Source organism: Gobio gobio (genome assembly GCF_949357685.1).
Source record: "Gobio gobio genome assembly, chromosome: 18".
Lineage (NCBI taxonomy): Eukaryota > Metazoa > Chordata > Actinopteri > Cypriniformes > Gobionidae > Gobio > Gobio gobio.
Window position 1 is genome coordinate 13,247,451 of NC_137111.1, and position 17,217 is coordinate 13,264,667.

At 37.2% G+C, this 17,217-nt stretch overlaps 1 protein-coding gene across 2 annotated transcripts in view; it reads right to left on the reverse strand.

Moving 5' to 3' along the window:
* Nucleotides 1-17,217, reverse strand: part of LOC307142376 (CUB and sushi domain-containing protein 1) — a 787,545-nt gene that overhangs the window by 471,499 nt on the left and 298,829 nt on the right. For both annotated transcript variants that reach the window (XM_079843154.1, XM_079843155.1), the window contains one exon: nucleotides 4,653-4,765. In XM_079843154.1, the coding sequence (XP_079699280.1) occupies nucleotides 4,653-4,765 (113 nt within the window). The remainder of the gene's footprint in view (nucleotides 1-4,652; nucleotides 4,766-17,217) is intronic.

The following is a 17,217-nucleotide window of genomic DNA, read 5'->3' on the forward strand; positions in this document are numbered from 1 at the left end:
CCGAAGTTATAACACAATTTCTGTTTCCCTTTTCTTGTCATAAATTTGTTTCTTCCCCACGGCCAAACCGTTCGAGATATCAAAAATCTGCTCACAATTTAGCATCGTCATTATGTTTATTTCATGCTGACCGAGTTTGGCACTGATCAGAATAATGGCCTAGGAGGAGTATATTACATTCCAGAGCATGCGTTGTCCAAACAACCCATAATAGCTCACTTCCTGTTGGGCTGACGCATAAGCACAAAAGTTGTTTGGCCTGATGAGCTCTATATGTGTACCGAGTTTCATACATGTAGGTGCAAGTGTGTTTGATATATAGATCTAGTTTTCAGACCCCACTTAAGGGGGCGCTGTTGAGCCCCCCTGCCACGTTCGGTTACCCGCTTCAGCCCGGCCCTGATGGCTTGCGCATTCCGATGGGTTTAAAATTACTTTTTCACTCACCGGCCAATTTGGCTACTAAATGTTTAATTTACTGGCCATTCAGAACTTCTACTATCCAAAAAGAAAAAAGAAAAGAAAGAAATCTGAAAAATAAACCAGATTAACTACGTCACAGATGATATAATATATATTTATTTGTTATAAAATTTCCATTTCATACATTCTTATTCAAACAAAAACCGTCATCCACCATCTCCTCCATTCCTTTTTCATCCTCATCCTTTTCACCAAAAATGTATTTTAAGTGGACAGATCAATATAGTACAAATAACATCAAACACCAAGCAGAACCAAAAAAAAACCACCACATTATTGTTTCCTTAATCTTTGCTATTGCTTCAATGCAAATTAACAAGTGCGCCATTATTTGTTGCGTAGTGACGTGTATGTTCAAGTAAGCCAGATATGCACTGTATTTAATATATCATGATGACTCACGAGTTGAGTATTTGCGCTAAATCTACGCAGAGTAACCTACCAAATTGGCTAGTGATTTGACAGCGTTACCGGCCACAGTGGGTTTTTTTTTGTAAAGTTTTGCTCATGTTGATAATTTAGGGGCCTTAGAAATGTGCATATCAATTATGATACTGTAGGATTTATTGGGTTAACAGTAGGACCCAGGGGGAGTGCTTTTGTGACCTGTGGCGAGAGTTCCCGAGACATAATTGCGGACAAAACTAAGAGCGGAGCAGAGAAAAATACCTCACACTGGGAGAAACATCGAAACATCTCTGTCACACAGCACGTACAAAGCACACATTGTCAACACATCTGCATTCCACAGCAGCATCTCAGTGACGACCATATGGTCAAAAATAGACTCTGTTTCAGGCATAGAACTGACACCAAAAAATAGATAAAGGCAAGGCAAATGCGTGAGACGTTGCTTGTGCAGCCTTCCAGAGCTGCTCGTAGTTATCACCTAAAGAGGCTTCAGGCAAGTACGATGTGAATGATGACTGTCATAGTTCATGCTCAAGATGAGGTTAAAAGAGAAATAAAGCATAAAAATAGATCTCCTTATAGATAGGTCAATCAGAATAGTGACTCAGCTGTGCATCATTCATAAGCATAGGGTCTCACAAGTCGCAAGTTTATGACTTATGCCCTACGAACAGCTCACATAATATTCATTTCGGAAGCTAGTGTGACCCTGGCAGTGATATTTAAAGCTCATGAAAAATCAAATATGTATGTTTGCCTTGAACATACAGGGCCCTATTTTAATGATCTGAGCACATGGTCTGAATCGCATGGCGCAGGTGCACTTAGAATTGTCCGAATCCACTTTTGATAGTTTAACTACCGAAAAAACAGAGAGTCAGAGTCTCATCTCCCATTCCCTTTAAACAGCAGTTGCGCTCGAGCCATGGCGGATTCGCGATTTAAATGGCGGAAATACTGAACGCTTCTCCAGAATCCTTTTATTTTTAATATTTAAAAATGTTTGTGTGCTGCTGCCCGTCCCTGTATGTGTAATAAGCAGAGTGTACGTGTGTTGTGCACCCACCTATAGGTGCATATTACTAATTACTATGTTAATTTCGTTGACGAATAATTTCCATCGTAATTGTAGTCAACAACCTTTTTTCACTGACGAAAACAAGACGATTACTAAATAAAAAACAGTTTTGGATGACAAAAACTATGACGAAAATCTACTGTCATTTTCGTCAACGAATAAAAATGAGACAAAATGTTAGGGGGGGACGGTTAGGGACTGGTGAAGAGATCCATTCATGACTGACTTTGTAATTGATGTGCACATTTCAGTTCAATCAATGAATAGCGCACATTTATACCAGGTAATTGTTTATGAACTAATGCTGATGAATAATGACAATGTTTACTTTCCGATGTTTTAGATGGTTGTAATGCATATTTTATCTCCCTCATCTGAACTTGAAAGAGCAGGCTGCAACTGCAATAGTAAGGGGCAGACATTTCAAAATAAAAGTCAATGTGTATTTCGAGCTTGTTTATGATTAAAAGTCACGCATTATATATACGTTTTTGGTTATTTCATTCCCATTTAATGCATAGTCAGGTGGAAAGACTAAGAACATTATTTGACACATATTATTCAATAAAGTATCAGGGTTATAATAGTTAACCAAAACCATTAAAAAACCTTCATTACTTGAAATAAAAAAATTAATAAACTTAAACTTTTTTGAAGCTTTAGCTTAACCTGATATACTAACTAAAACAGAAATACAAAATTATAAAACTATATGTTTTTAAAAAACAAACAAAAAAGTGAATTGAGCTTGAATTGAGTTTGAATGGTCAAAACGGTCAAAAATTTAAGTTTTGACATAACTATATTCATATAACAGTCCGTTTTGTAATGCTTAAATGCTCAATTAATGCATTACAATTTAACTAAACTCATTAGATTTTAGGAGACTAAATCTACTGTAGATTTAGTCGACTAAAATCGTATGGTATATAGTCGACTAAAACTAAAAAAATTCAGGTGATTAAAATATGACTAAAACTAAATGTAATTTTAGTCAAAAGACTATGACAAAAACTAAATCAAAATTTGCTGTCAAAATTAACACTGCACAACTGGTTTCACATTGCGCCGGGTGTATGATAGGGCCCACAGTGCTTTAGGAGTAAAGCTAAGGGATTCATTTGGCATGGCCGACCAACTGATAATGGTCACCAGGAACTAACATTTTATCAAACTATCAAAATGTATTTTATCATTTATTTTGTTTTGTTTTACAAATTGAAAATATGTGAATATTCATTAGGACAATGTTTACTCAGCCTCAAATGTTTCATGATCGAAAATCTATTTTCCACGTAAAACATTAAAGGAGAATTTTAGAAAAAATGTCACGCCTCTTTATTCCATGACCATATGCAATATATCCAGCTATAAAAAAACAAGCATTTTTCTTGTGCAAGCAGTCTTGTGCAAGTTTGCAAAGCCGCTATGAACTGTTCTGTCAGAAAACAACAACAACAACAGTATAAAGGTTTGGATTGACACAAAGATGAAAAGATGAACTTTCATTATTTTTTACTCATTTTATCTAAAACTATTTCCGCAGTCACAGTGTCAAGCTGTACATGTAGAATAACATCAACATGTAAAGTCAGTAAAGCTGAGGTGAAAGCTCTGGATCAGAAAATATATATTCGCTCACATTTCCTGTTTAAATAAAACAAATAGCTCTAGGTTTCAAAGACAAAATAGAATTACATCCACTTGAGTCTGGGGTGCCTCTTTTAATCCCTGAGCTAATCTAAAACACTCATTGATGAGTTTGCAGGGTGTGTAAATCTAGTTTCCCTGAGACTTACAATCAATCTAGAGAGGACTAGCAAACAAAATTAAACACTGCAGGACAAAGACAGTATTTTACTAAACCAGAGAAAGCAGCTCCTTAGAGTGTTTAAATGCACCACTACACTTCAATCCAACCTAATCTGCCCCCACCCCCTCAAAAAAAACATGATTCATGCGCTATCTATTCTCAGCCACAGATGGCACACTCACAGACCAGTCTGTTCAATGACCGCCTCATGCATATTGCACACAAAACTAGACAGAGCTAGCAAAAAAAAACAGACAGTTCCAATAGGAGTGGTTGGGTTTAAGCAGGTTGTAGGAGTCAGTGTGCATCAATCTGGCAGGAAACAAAATTGTGCTGATACAATGAGTGCTTCACTAGTCACTGGATTTGCCTACGTATAATTTTGCCAGGTTAGCGGCATCATATCTTTGAGGGTTTTGTTTTTTTCACAGACTTTGTAGCAAATAAACTAGATATCAATGAGCAGAATGCAAATTCTTCTTTGTTTTCCGAGTTATGAATGAAAAATGATCAGTACTTTTGGGTGGGAGAAATTATATGGTCTGCACATATTTCTGTGCTTTCTCTACAACTGGTCACATTCAAAATTTTTTCCTCTCCTAAATGGCCCATAAAAACAAAACAAACTGTGGTTGGTTGCTTTACATAATGGCCAAACTGTCTATTCTTCTCTAAGTGGGCGGTTCGTGCCCAGAATATGCCATTATAAGGGCCAGATTTTATGCCGATAGTCAAAAGGCTATGCACGTCTGTGTGCCATCCTGTTGGCACAAATGCAGATGGCTAGACCAGAACTAAGCAAATTTACCTGGGGCAAAAAATGACATGTTTAACACACAAGAATCATTTAAAGCCAATGTTTCCTACCTTCATAGATTGCTTTAAATCCTTGGGCACTCACTGCGAAATCCGTAGTAAACCACAGTGCCAAAATCGACCCTGAACTCACGATGGGTGATGGCAACATGAAACCAGACAACCTGAAATTAAATGTATAAATGCAATGTCAGTGTTCGTCAGTATAGCATTCACATTTGAGCCACCACACATAATATTTCACATAAAAGAAACAGATAATTGTGTCATTCATTCCTGCAGTTTTCCAAAGTATCTTTGTTCTTTGTCATGTTTTTAATGAGCAGGACTGACTCATCTCAGTTGCCCTCAGGGAGAGCAATCACACCGAGCTGGCCTATGACTCCATGGTACGGCCTCACCTTTGACACCACCCTAATGAATTAGATGACTATAACAAGCTGGAGATAAAACGGGGGTCCTCTGTAACAAATACCAGCCTCTGTGGCTTTCAAGTGAAGGAAAAGACATATTCTTCGATGAAAGCCCAGAGATATAAGCTGGTCTCATTCCTCAGAGACCTCAGCTAAGCAGCAGTGGTTATCTGACCCTAACAAATCATCTGAAGTTCATGGAATTCTTTCATAGACGATTCATGTTATCTCAGACCATTGTATAACCAAGAATAGAGCTCATTTTCCACCTAGTACTTGAACAGAAAGGTGATTATCAAACATGATCGTAACTCACGGGAAATTTTTATTGCTCAAAGCTGATAAAACACAATGGTGATCTCAGGTGTTTAATTTAAGCTAACCATATGTTTCTTGTAAAATAAAAAAAGACATGTACAAGACCATGTTGTGCTGTACTGTAAGAATGGAGGCATAAATTACTGTAAATACATTTTCTCTATGGATGTACTGGATGAGAAATGTTCGTAAAGAAGAGCTCATATGGAAAATTCTAATTTTTGGATCATGGGGAAACAACATTTTCAAGATATCATCAGAAACTCTAGGGGAGTTCAGAAGCAGAAGACTTCATCAAAAGTCTCCATTTGCATTCCATCTAATTTCATTAATGTACACACAGAGATTTTGAGTTGTTTTTGCTTTTACTTTTTGGTCTTAAAAAGTACACAAAATATGTCTAATGTTTCATTTATATTTCTTAAGAAACATTTCAAATTGTTACCAAACAAGTATGGCATTTTTACATGAGACGCAAGAGTGATGTCTGATTCGTGAACAAGTTGATTCTTTCAAGTGAACCTGCTGAATTGAAGTGATTAATTTGTTAACTGATCCAATTGCAGGTGTACATGAGTCAACAGATCATTGATTAAATCAATGATCTGGACAAAATGAGCCAAGAACAGGGATATCGCCGGAGCTTGAATGTGCGTGCAACTGATGCCACAAAAACTAAGTTAATAATGAATTTTAGTATTGATTATTGTTAATAAAATGTTTAGGTCATGACTGTCAGTTATTTGGAACTAAAGCTGCTCTAAAAAGGCAAGCTGTTTAAGCCCATTGAAATGCTTTAATGTGGACATGTCCTCATTTGTGTGTCACCATCTGTAATGGGGTAGGCAATTTTAGGTAATATAACGCAAATTAATGCCCATGCATCTTCCCCGCCGTTGTAGCAGTTTCAAATGATAAAAACAAGTATGTTTTCATAGCGTTCATCTTAGTACATTAAAAATCAAGTAGCCCTGAGAAGTGTGTTGTGAGGGAAAGATATCCTTGTTCAGCTTCACAAATAACCCAGTATTAAGAAAACAGTGGATGCAATTTGTTTTTCCAGTGCAGCAACGGAGTTCTGCAAGTGTGTTTGTTCGTTCTCGGTCATGAGTCGAAACCGCAGGCGGTGAGTGAAACTGCATCAAATATCTGTTTTGTTGGCAATCGGCGCTTAAGTGCATAGAATATAAACAACACAAACTTAAAGTGAATCGAAAGTTATCCAGGGATAATGGCATGATGTATTTTTTTTGTGTGTGTGTGTGTGTGTGTGTGTGTGTGAGCACGCCTGCATGAGCACTGCCGTTTTTGTAAAGAATCAGTACAGCGTATCTGTCTTTCATAAATTTGATAAAACTAAAGACTCTTTGGAGATATAAAGGATGCAATACTACTCTATAGGTACTCAAGATTAACATGAGACTGGCGGAAAAATGTGTGTGTTATGTACCCTTTAATGTGAATTACATCACTAATGTCATAGAACACAGTTCTCATAGGGGCTAGACATGTGCTGGTAAACGGTAATATGATATACGCCATAAAGAACATACACAATATTGTTATTGTGGGCACTTCAAAAAACCTGAATAATTATTTCTTATGAATTATTCCGATTTTTAGAATGCATTTTAAGAATACTTTACCCATCAACCATTTCAAATGAACAATACCGTCAAAGAGGAACGCGCACTGATGTAAACAAAACCCAACGAGCCGAGCACATGGCGGAACGCATGAAGGAGACGCGCTGAATGAAACGCACATTCACTCTCTGACAGCAGAGGGCGCTGACGGAACAGCAGAAATGCAGCCGTTTCCCCGGTAATCCTGGTAAACAAATCTCATCACATAACCAAATACTTAAAGAGCACCTATCATGGAATTTTGAAATTTACCTTTCATGTAGTGTGTAACATAGATCTAAGTGAACAAAAACATCCTGTGATAGCTTGAAATATGACAGTGCACCGTATATATAGTTATTTTCTTTCAAAAGTAAGAGTCGACTCGGAGTCATTTTTAAGAATCGTTAGAAGACCGAAGCTTTTTCTCTGACTAGATGACGTCAACTTGTCAAGTTATTTGAATACGATACGCCCACTTATTGCGCTCCAAGACGCCAGTGAAAACTAGAAAACATCATGGCCACGAGACGCTGTGTTCTGAAGTGCGACTCAAAAGCAAACTTTTTTCATCTGCCCAAGGATGAGCATTTGAAGACTAAGTGGCTTGAAGACAAACCATACATCGTCGCGATTGAGTGTTTATTATTAGTCGTCAAATGTATGTTTCGCGATCTCAGGAAGCTTTTATTATGGACTTTTATTATGGCACATGGTATCTTCTTCGTCTGTCTGTACCATATATGGACTACATGTGCACAGAGCGCCCTCCGGCTGCCAGTATGAATTGAAAACAACACATAAGAGACTCAATCGCTCATGATTAGGCTATTTCTGCCCATTTTGAGGAAGTATTGAATAAAAAATACTCCTCTGTTTAGAAATTTGACACAGACACATGAGAATCTATCAATATGTCTCCTCATCTGCACACTTTTGAACTAAAAGCCCTGAGGGATGTTGATTTGTCGCGAGTCTTCGTGAGGAGTTTTTTTATGAATGAGATCAGCTGAGGCTCATATTACAATCAAACAGTACCGACGCGGTTTTCATATTCATAACTCCTGACACATATTAACAAATTACTGTCATTATAAGACTTTGATGGGCGTTCCGTTTCCGAAAATATCTGCACAGACTATACCAATCACAACTGACTGGGTCATCTGACCAATCACCGCAGATTAGCGTCACGTAAAGGTGGGGTTTTGAAAAGTGAATCACTAAAGGAATCATTTGAGAATCGCTGTCAAAACAGGTAAAAATAAATGCATATTATAAGAAAACTAAAGTCTTTTTTGTCATTGCATGCATGCAAAACTGTTGTTGGGGACTTCTAAAACAATATTTGGAACATTTTAAATGCCATGATAGGTGCTCTTTAGTACTTAAAGACTTAAGGCGTTTCATTTTCAAACTTAAACATTTTTATATTTTAATCTGGACTAAATTACATGCCCTAAATATTGTTTGAATATGTTCTGGTTGTTGTTCAGTCGCACACTTTACAATAATGCTCCATTATTTAACATTAGTTCATTCATTAACAAACTGACAATGAAAAATACTTCTAAAACGTGAATTAATCTTAGTTAAATGTAAATTTCAGCATTTAATAACACATTATTAATATCAAAAGTTGTAACTGTATTATTTAATGGACCTGAGCTAACACTAACTAACAGCTGCTTTTTAAACTAACATTATCAAAGAATAATAACTGTAAAAATGTAGCTTTTTGTTAATGTTAATGCATTAACTAGCGAGACCTTATTGTAAAGTGTTACCTATTGTTCTTTATAATTCTTTAGCTCTTTAATCTGTTTTAAATATTTGTTTACTTTATACATTTTTGTGTATTGCTTTAAAGTATTTAAATGTTTGGTTCTTATTGTTATAAGAAAGTTATTAAACCTGTTATAGTATGACAACACTTTTTTGCAACGAATTTCAATATCATTATAATACCGTATACCGTGATAAAAGCTTCGGTAAGTAATCGCAGCACGAAAATTTGATACCGGCACATGCCTAAGCGGGGCATTTTGTAACAGTGTTACAATGTGTCCCACCTGCGTAACTTGGGATTTAAACCTGGCTAGTGTCTTCTGCTAGTTAACTAAGCATTAAATAACTCTTTAAACTTCTAATAGATTGGAGAATAAAATAATAGTTGATTTGTCTCAACTATTTGATGAAAAATTTACTAATATAGTGTTAATATGGAAACTGGTAAATTTCCATTATGCTAGCATGTGTGGAAATATTGAAACCATGCGTGTTACAACAACTAGCCCTGCGTTAGGCTTGTGTCCTGCTTAACCCCTACAACAATTTCCAAAAATGCAGCTGTTAACATTCATTGAATGATTGAATCACAAATGAATCATTCTTTTCCCTTCATGTATGGACTCTGTGTGCTCAGAACATTGTCAAAGGTATTCTGGTGGTTGTTTGGAAAGTTAATAATGCATAGGTGAATTTTAAAAAACACAGTTCTAACTGTGCGCTTTTGAAATGCAGTCCCACGTTGGGAAGAATGGCGGACCAAGCTGAGTGTGCCCCCATCTGATGTCAACAGCCACTCAGGAATGCTGAAGCGCCAAATTGCAAATCTCCTCATCGGAAAGGGATACATTTACCCTTTCAAGAGACACTCCTTGTTCTGAGATACAACTATGTTCTGAGTCTAAGGAAAGGGACATTAACAGACATGAAGTCTCCAGACATTGTGGAAGGAGGTAATAATAACAGACATCAACATGATACAACAGTGTTCTGAGTCTCTGTCCAGGGAGGCAATAAGTAACACAGCCACATTCTGAGTGTATGGTCGATTAAGGAAGAGAGCAACAGATTCCAGATTCCAATAAATCCACCTTACATTATTTTTACTACCTTTCAATTATGATTTTTTCATACTTTTCAACCTCCTTATAGGTGTCAAAATCACTGTTTCTCCTTGTTGCACACCCAGACTTTTGAACTTCAACAATGAAAATACAGTTTTAAAATGTGACTTATCTGGTAACTATTAATGCACCTGAATTAAGCACTGGTAAAATAATTAAAATACATTATAATATTTAATGTGCTACTATCAATATTACTTTTTATACAAAATACAGCTGTCGCACAGTATTGGTGTTCCACCACAACACAGTCATGTCCATTTAAATAGTTTGTGTGAGAGATTGTTTAGGTGGTTTATTTGGAAATGTTCAGTGAAATCAGAGCACATGTTAGACTTGGATTGAATTAAAATTTTCATCAACAACAAATTAAGAAAAATCAAGCTAAATATTGCTTGAACAGTTCATATACTTATTCTACGTCATTTCCAAACATGCTGTACCTTCAAGGGTATTTTAAAAAAGATAAAGATTTTAAGTTAAATAAGAGTATTTTGCATACATGAAATGCTATGTATTAATTCAAAGCTAATCAGTGAAGCTATATCTTCCATTTTTTCACAAAACAAAAAAAAACGACAGAAATGTAATATCCACCACAGAGGGCAGTGTGGTGGAAATGACATTTATGATTACAAAGTACAATTGATATGGATTGTGATGTGTTTTTTTTATATTATATTATAATATATTAAAATACTTTATATATATATATATATATATATATATATATATATATATATATATATATATATATATATATATATATATATATATATACTGTATATATATACTGTATATATATATATATATATATATATATATATATATATATATATATATATATATATATATATATATATATATATATATATATATATATATATATATATATATATATATATTGTTTCTCTACATTCACGTTAATTAATTGTCATTTCCACAACACCGTCATTTCAATCACCACACACATTTTTTTTTAAATACTTACGTTTTCATCACACATTAAAAATGTATCCAAAATGTATGTGATCATGCTCTACTTAATATAAAAATTCAAGTTTTTTTTTTCTAATATGCTCTTACCCAAACCAATATTAACTTTCAGACTGTGACTGATGTACAATTCAGCATTTGGTCCTTAGGGCAGTTAATTTATCTAATTGACAAATGTATAATTATTGTACATTGTGGAAAAAATGGTAAAACTAGTAACAAAATTATCTTAGACCATTCTTGAGTGCCATAAGTTATTATATTTTTAAATAACAGCTGTATATTGAGATGTGGTGGAAATGACATTTGCTAGCTAATATAGCTAATATAGTGCATATTTTTAGTGAAAGAGTTCATCTCCGTCCATTGAGGTGGAAAGGTCAACATCAATAGATTGAGCGATTACACAACATATTATACGTTTCAGTAAATTGTAATGTATCCTCAACATACCTTAAGATATGAATTCATGTTTATTGTTTAGGAAGAGATGATCGCGTACACAGATGAACACGTTCACACGCGCGAGCGCGCGCTCCATGCGGACACTTGACCTGATGCGATCAGTCACGTCACATGAAAGAGCATCAAAACAGCATTTTATTGTTTGAATTTCGGGATAAAATGGACACCCTTTAGAATGTTATGGTTTCATGTATCGTGTAGTGTAAATTTGCTGTCATAGAAACAGGTCCATAAGCTCAAACCTGCTCAGGACCAGGCTTATTTAATGTAAACAGTATTAGATTGCATTGCATCTTTTTAAGCAGAGTTGATCCTTAAAGTCTGTCCCAGTCACTGCTACTCTCTTACAAGAGTACCCTAAAGAACCAGGGAAAATAATAATTTAAAATAATAATAATTATTTAAAAAATACATTTGCAATAATGTTGTGTCATGATATAGACACAGCCAGTTTTACTCAACTGGAATAATTACCTATTCATTTTATTGGAGTCTTACAGTTACAGTTAGTCTAAGCCTTGCAATAATTTGCAGATATTATAGAAGTGGCTTGATGCAGCGCAGAAGATGCAGATAGCTTTGTAAAAAAAAAATGCTGTCTGCTTTGTAGAAAAATGTCCTTGACCCTTAAGAAACTTTAGTTAATGCTGTAGTGTAAAATTAAACATTGCTAATTACAACATTGGAATAAAAATGTAAAGCCTGTACATATCCTAGAAATTGTGTAATAATGGAAATAATTGGGAATCTTGTAACAAACAGTACATAGTTTTGTACATGTCAGTACAGTACATGTAATTTTGGTTGCTTGGCTGTTTCCTTATAAAGGTCCAGAAATGAGAGTTTTTCATTAAGATGTTTGATGTTCTTGTTTAATTTGATCATTATCACAGCATTTCTGATCATGGTTTTGAGTATCAATGCATCTGCCCTTTCGAATGAACACAAGAATGTCAGACAACTTGTCATCCAGATATTTTAATAAAATCCGCAAATTCTTACATATTACAGTGTGTCATTGTTTATTTAACAACAATAAAGCCAAAATGGAAAATCCAGGGGTAACAAACTAAGAATACCCTATGATTAAATTTCTCGTAAAGCGACTTTTAGCAGCAATAGCAAAAATTGAAGGAATCGTTTTCTGTATGACAGTATCAATTTCTTGCATCGTTCTAGAGGTATTTTGGCCCGCTCTTCTTTAGAACGTTGCTTCAGTTCATTGAGGTTTGCGGGGCATTGGTTTATGCACAGCTCTCTCAAGGTCCCGCTGCAACATTTCAGTTGGATTAAGGTCTGTACTTTGACTGGGCCAGTGCAACACCTTGATTATTTTCTTTTTCAGCCATTCTGTTGTATACTTGCATGACCCAATTTCTGCCAAGCTTTAGCTGTAGGACAGATGGCCTCGCATTTGACTCTTGAATACAGAGGAGTTCATGGTCAACTCAATGACTGTGAGGTGCTCAGGTCCTGTGGCTGCAAAACAAGCCAAAAATCATCCACCTTCCATCAGCGTGATGAACAGTTGGTATGAAGTGTTTGTGCTGATATGCTGTGTTTAACATGATGCGCTGTGCATTATGGCCAAACATCTCCACTTTGGTCTCATCTATCCACAGGACATTGTTCCAGAAGTCTTGATGTTTGATCAGATGCATCTCTGCAAAAAATAAGCCGTGCTGCTATGTTCTTTATAGAGAGGATCTTTTTCCTGTCAGCCCTTCCAAACATGCCATATTTGTCTCGTCTTTTTCTAATTGTACTGCCATGAACTTTAACATGTTAACTGAGGCCTGTAGAGTCTGAGGTGTAGTTCTTGGGTGTTTTGCGATTTCTCTGAACAGTGGTGGGTCTGACCTTGGGGTGAATTTGCTGGGATATCCACTCCTGGGAGGATTGGCAATGGCAACTGTCTTGAATGTTTTCCACTTACTGTATGAATAACAGTAGATTAATGGGCTTCAAATTGTTTGTAAATGGCCGTTTATCCCTTCTCAGATTGATGGCAGCAACAATTGCTTCTCTAAGACCATTGCTGATGACTTTCCTCCTTGCCATTGTGTGAACACACACCTGAATGCTCCAGACCAGCAAACTTCCAAAACTTTGACTTTTATAGAGGTGGTCACGTTTGCTGATGCAAGCATTACGTGTTCAGCCTGATTAGCAGCGCCTGACTGCTCTTTTACCCTCTTAATTCCTATGGAAGCAGTAAGGGTGTACTTAGTTTGTCACCAATGGCTTTTCCATTTTGGTCTAGTTTTTGTTAAATAAATACTGACACAGTGTGATATGTCATGTGTTGTTGTTCATCTGAGGTTGTATTTACCTGCCAAAGTATTTGTTTCTTATTTTAAGATCTGCCAAATACCAGATACGTTTTTATTATGTCCTGATACATAGAACCATATAATTCAGTGTCTTTTCTTTTTCACATGACTAGGCCTATATATGGGAAAAATACAAAAAGCACTTGTTTTAGTATGTGATGGTCAAGTAGCTGTACTTGCTTTTGACAAATTTTATACTTAATGTTATGAGTTTGTGAAATCTGTTGAAAAAATATGAGCAAAATTACATGATGCTTTGCCAAAAACTTAAGAGCTTAAGCACTGCAGCTGAAAAAGAACTATTAAGTAACCAACCACAACTGTTTATTTGTAGGGTTTAGGCCCTTTACATGCGACTTGTCTCTGGTGGCATATCTTATCTTGTCATGTCAACATAACTGTGATCAATCATTAATTTCCTCTCACTGTTGAACAGTGGTGCCTCCAGGAAATGTTTAATGGGCTGGCCAGTGGAGCACAGTAGTGATGTTACATTGGACACTGAAGCTCTGAGGCATTTTATCGTGTATGCAGCACAATCTCCAGTGAAGCCCTGTATCGGGGTGTGTATTGGGGTGCGTCTCAGTCAGCTTCCTAGCTGTGAATCAGTATATCGTGAACACTAATCCCTGGTAAGGACCCTGGTTCACTACACATTAAGACAGTGATCACTCAATTTCCGACATGGCATGGACAATGTTAACATACAACATATTTCCAGATTTCCTGAGTTGCAGAGAGTTAAACAGTTAGCATTGACCTGGGGAGACCAGTCTTTAAAGTCCCTGTAAAGGCAATTCTGAGATTTGTTTCTAAACACATTATAAATGTTAGAAATGCACTGCTGAAACACATTACAAAGACTGTGAACTATGAAGTACTGAATTCAGAACTTAGACCGTTAAACAGTTTTTCACCGTTGCTGTGTTCAGGATTTTCTGGGCGGGGCTAAAACGGTGGCTTGATGACGCACTGGAGCCACCGAGCCTGGCTCCTCCCCTAACACGATCATAACTAGAGCACATTCGCATCAGTTCGATCGCGAGTTACTGTTAGTACTCTTAGTTACTATAGTCAACAACTTACATAACAGCTTACAAAACAAAAACGATGAAGAAGTGGATTAATTTTGTGAACAGCAACCTTGATAGAGAGCTGAGGATCATCACCGACACCTACCTCTGCAGTGACTTTACACCGGATCGTTTTACAAACTTTCACCGGAGACAACTGGGATTCACTGATAATCCGCTGCAGAACCGACTATCCCCCGCTCAGGCCTTCATCCTCCCGTCCCACCGACATCTGGTGCGCCGTGATCATAGACGCTCGTGATCAGTGAGTGTTGTCTTGTGTGCTACTGCCGCTTTCCCGCGAGTGGGCGTGGTTTCGGCGCCGACAGCGGACACTCCCCCAGCGTTTGAGAGCAGAGAATGCAGCTCATTTTTTCAGGTTTTTGATAAGCTATTTTATGTACTTCCCGGATTTTTTTATGATTCAAATTTGGCTGGGTGGTTAATAACACATATATCTGTGGTGTGAGGAACTCAGAACACATGTTTAGTTTTGACTTTACAGGGACTTTAAAGCAGCCACCATCACCATTGTACTCAGAAGTGTAACAGTCCACTCCACTCCACTAAAGGCAATGTGAAGTTTAACAAACGTGAACCATTCTTGACATGAACTAAACAGACTTGAACATGATAACACAATGTAAACAGACTTGACTAATGCAGCTCACATTGTATGATTTTAGGCTGTCCCAGTCAAAAGATGGCCAAATTGAAGCGATTTCTATAGTCGTGTCTCCTAAACAGTGGTCCTTTGTCGTACAGTGAGACAGGTTCAAAGACGGCAGTTGTCATGGTCTTGCAACGGAAGATAGCCTGCGACAATTTTCTGACAGTGTCAGAAATGTTGCATGATCATCTATCGCACAGTTTGTTTGCTGCCACAACCTATGTCTGCTGACTAGCCAATAAAAATGCAACATGAAACATGGAAACGGTCTGGTTCCCTGGTGGCTGTGGCTCTTTCAGCAGGATAATGCAAAAATGGTTCAGGAAGGGTTTGAGGAGTACAACAATGAGCTGTTGGCCTCCAAATCCCCCAGATCATCCAATCGAGCATCTATGGGATGTGCTGAACAAACAAGTCCGATGCATGGAGGCCCCACCTCGCAACTTACAGGACATAAAGGATCTGCTGCTAACATCTTGGTGCCAGATTGGTGCCACAGCACACCTTCAGGGGTCTAGTGGAGTCCATGCCTCGACGGGTCAGGGATGTTTTGGCAGCAAAAGGGGGGCCAACACAATATTAGGAAGGTGGTCACACTGTTATGCCTGATCGGTGTATGTCAGCGTGACATCAGAGCAAGTCAGACCACTCTTGGACACATTTCTAACCAGCATGCATCTCACGATGATCACCGGGGATCTGTTCTGCGCATATTTTGTTTATCTCAAACAAGCTTATTATTTTCACTCTTGATCACAGAGAAAAGAAAAAGAAACAAAACAGCTCATACAAAACACCCCTATTGAATGTGTGAAAGTTCTAAGAGTGAATTAACAAAGGAATGGAACTAGCAAAGTAAGGTGTTTTTGAATGTGATGGCTGTATTATTGAACAGTAGATACTGAAAAGTGACTTCTCTGAGTGCTTGCTGGCATGTACAGCAACCAGATAATGGCTGTTTGGCCGAAGTGCTTACCTGCAATTTATCTGCCAATGTAATATGATTATCCAAGCATGACTTTACAAGGACTGTATTTTCCATGAGAGTTCACAGGTCAAGAAAGTCCAGCTCATTAACTGATATTATCTCCATCCTCCACAGTGAGGTGTCCACTGGGCATATATACCATTTCCATTATCCTTTTTCTTCATGTGCAAACATTAGCCGGTGGAAGGTTATCGTGTTTTAACTGAAGGGGACTATGTAGCCGAACATCTGGAGTTTTCATTAGAGCCCATATCAAAAGCAATCGCATTCGTTCAATCACAGTCTGAGCAGATATGGTTCTGGAAGAGTCAGCCCAGAGTGCATTAGCTCAGAAAGAACAAAGGGCCTTGGCTTCATTTCAAACATTACTTAACAAAGGCCTGTGTTGATCCTCAACATAAGAAACAAGGAATATCCACCAACACTCTTAGTGACTGCCCTCCTCGCCTGCTTGCTTACTTGCTATGAAGTACTTTTAACCTTTGTGTGGTGTTCATATTTTTGTTATTCAGCCAGTGTTTGTGGGTCTGGTGGACCCGCTGCATTTTTGGGTTTTTAATTCAACACAATCAAAAGTTTTATGTTAAAATACTCAACAGATGTTAATTCATCCCAATTACAAGCAATATAAACAGCATATATGGTTAATATTTTCTATTTACCTTTGTTAGATCACATTTAAGAATTGCAACCTCGTGTGGGAACGGCAGGGGTAGAAACAAAACTCACTCTTGCACTCTCACACTTCCACACAATCTGTCTCTCACACGCACGCACACACACACACACACACACACAACACACACACTCACTCACTCACTCA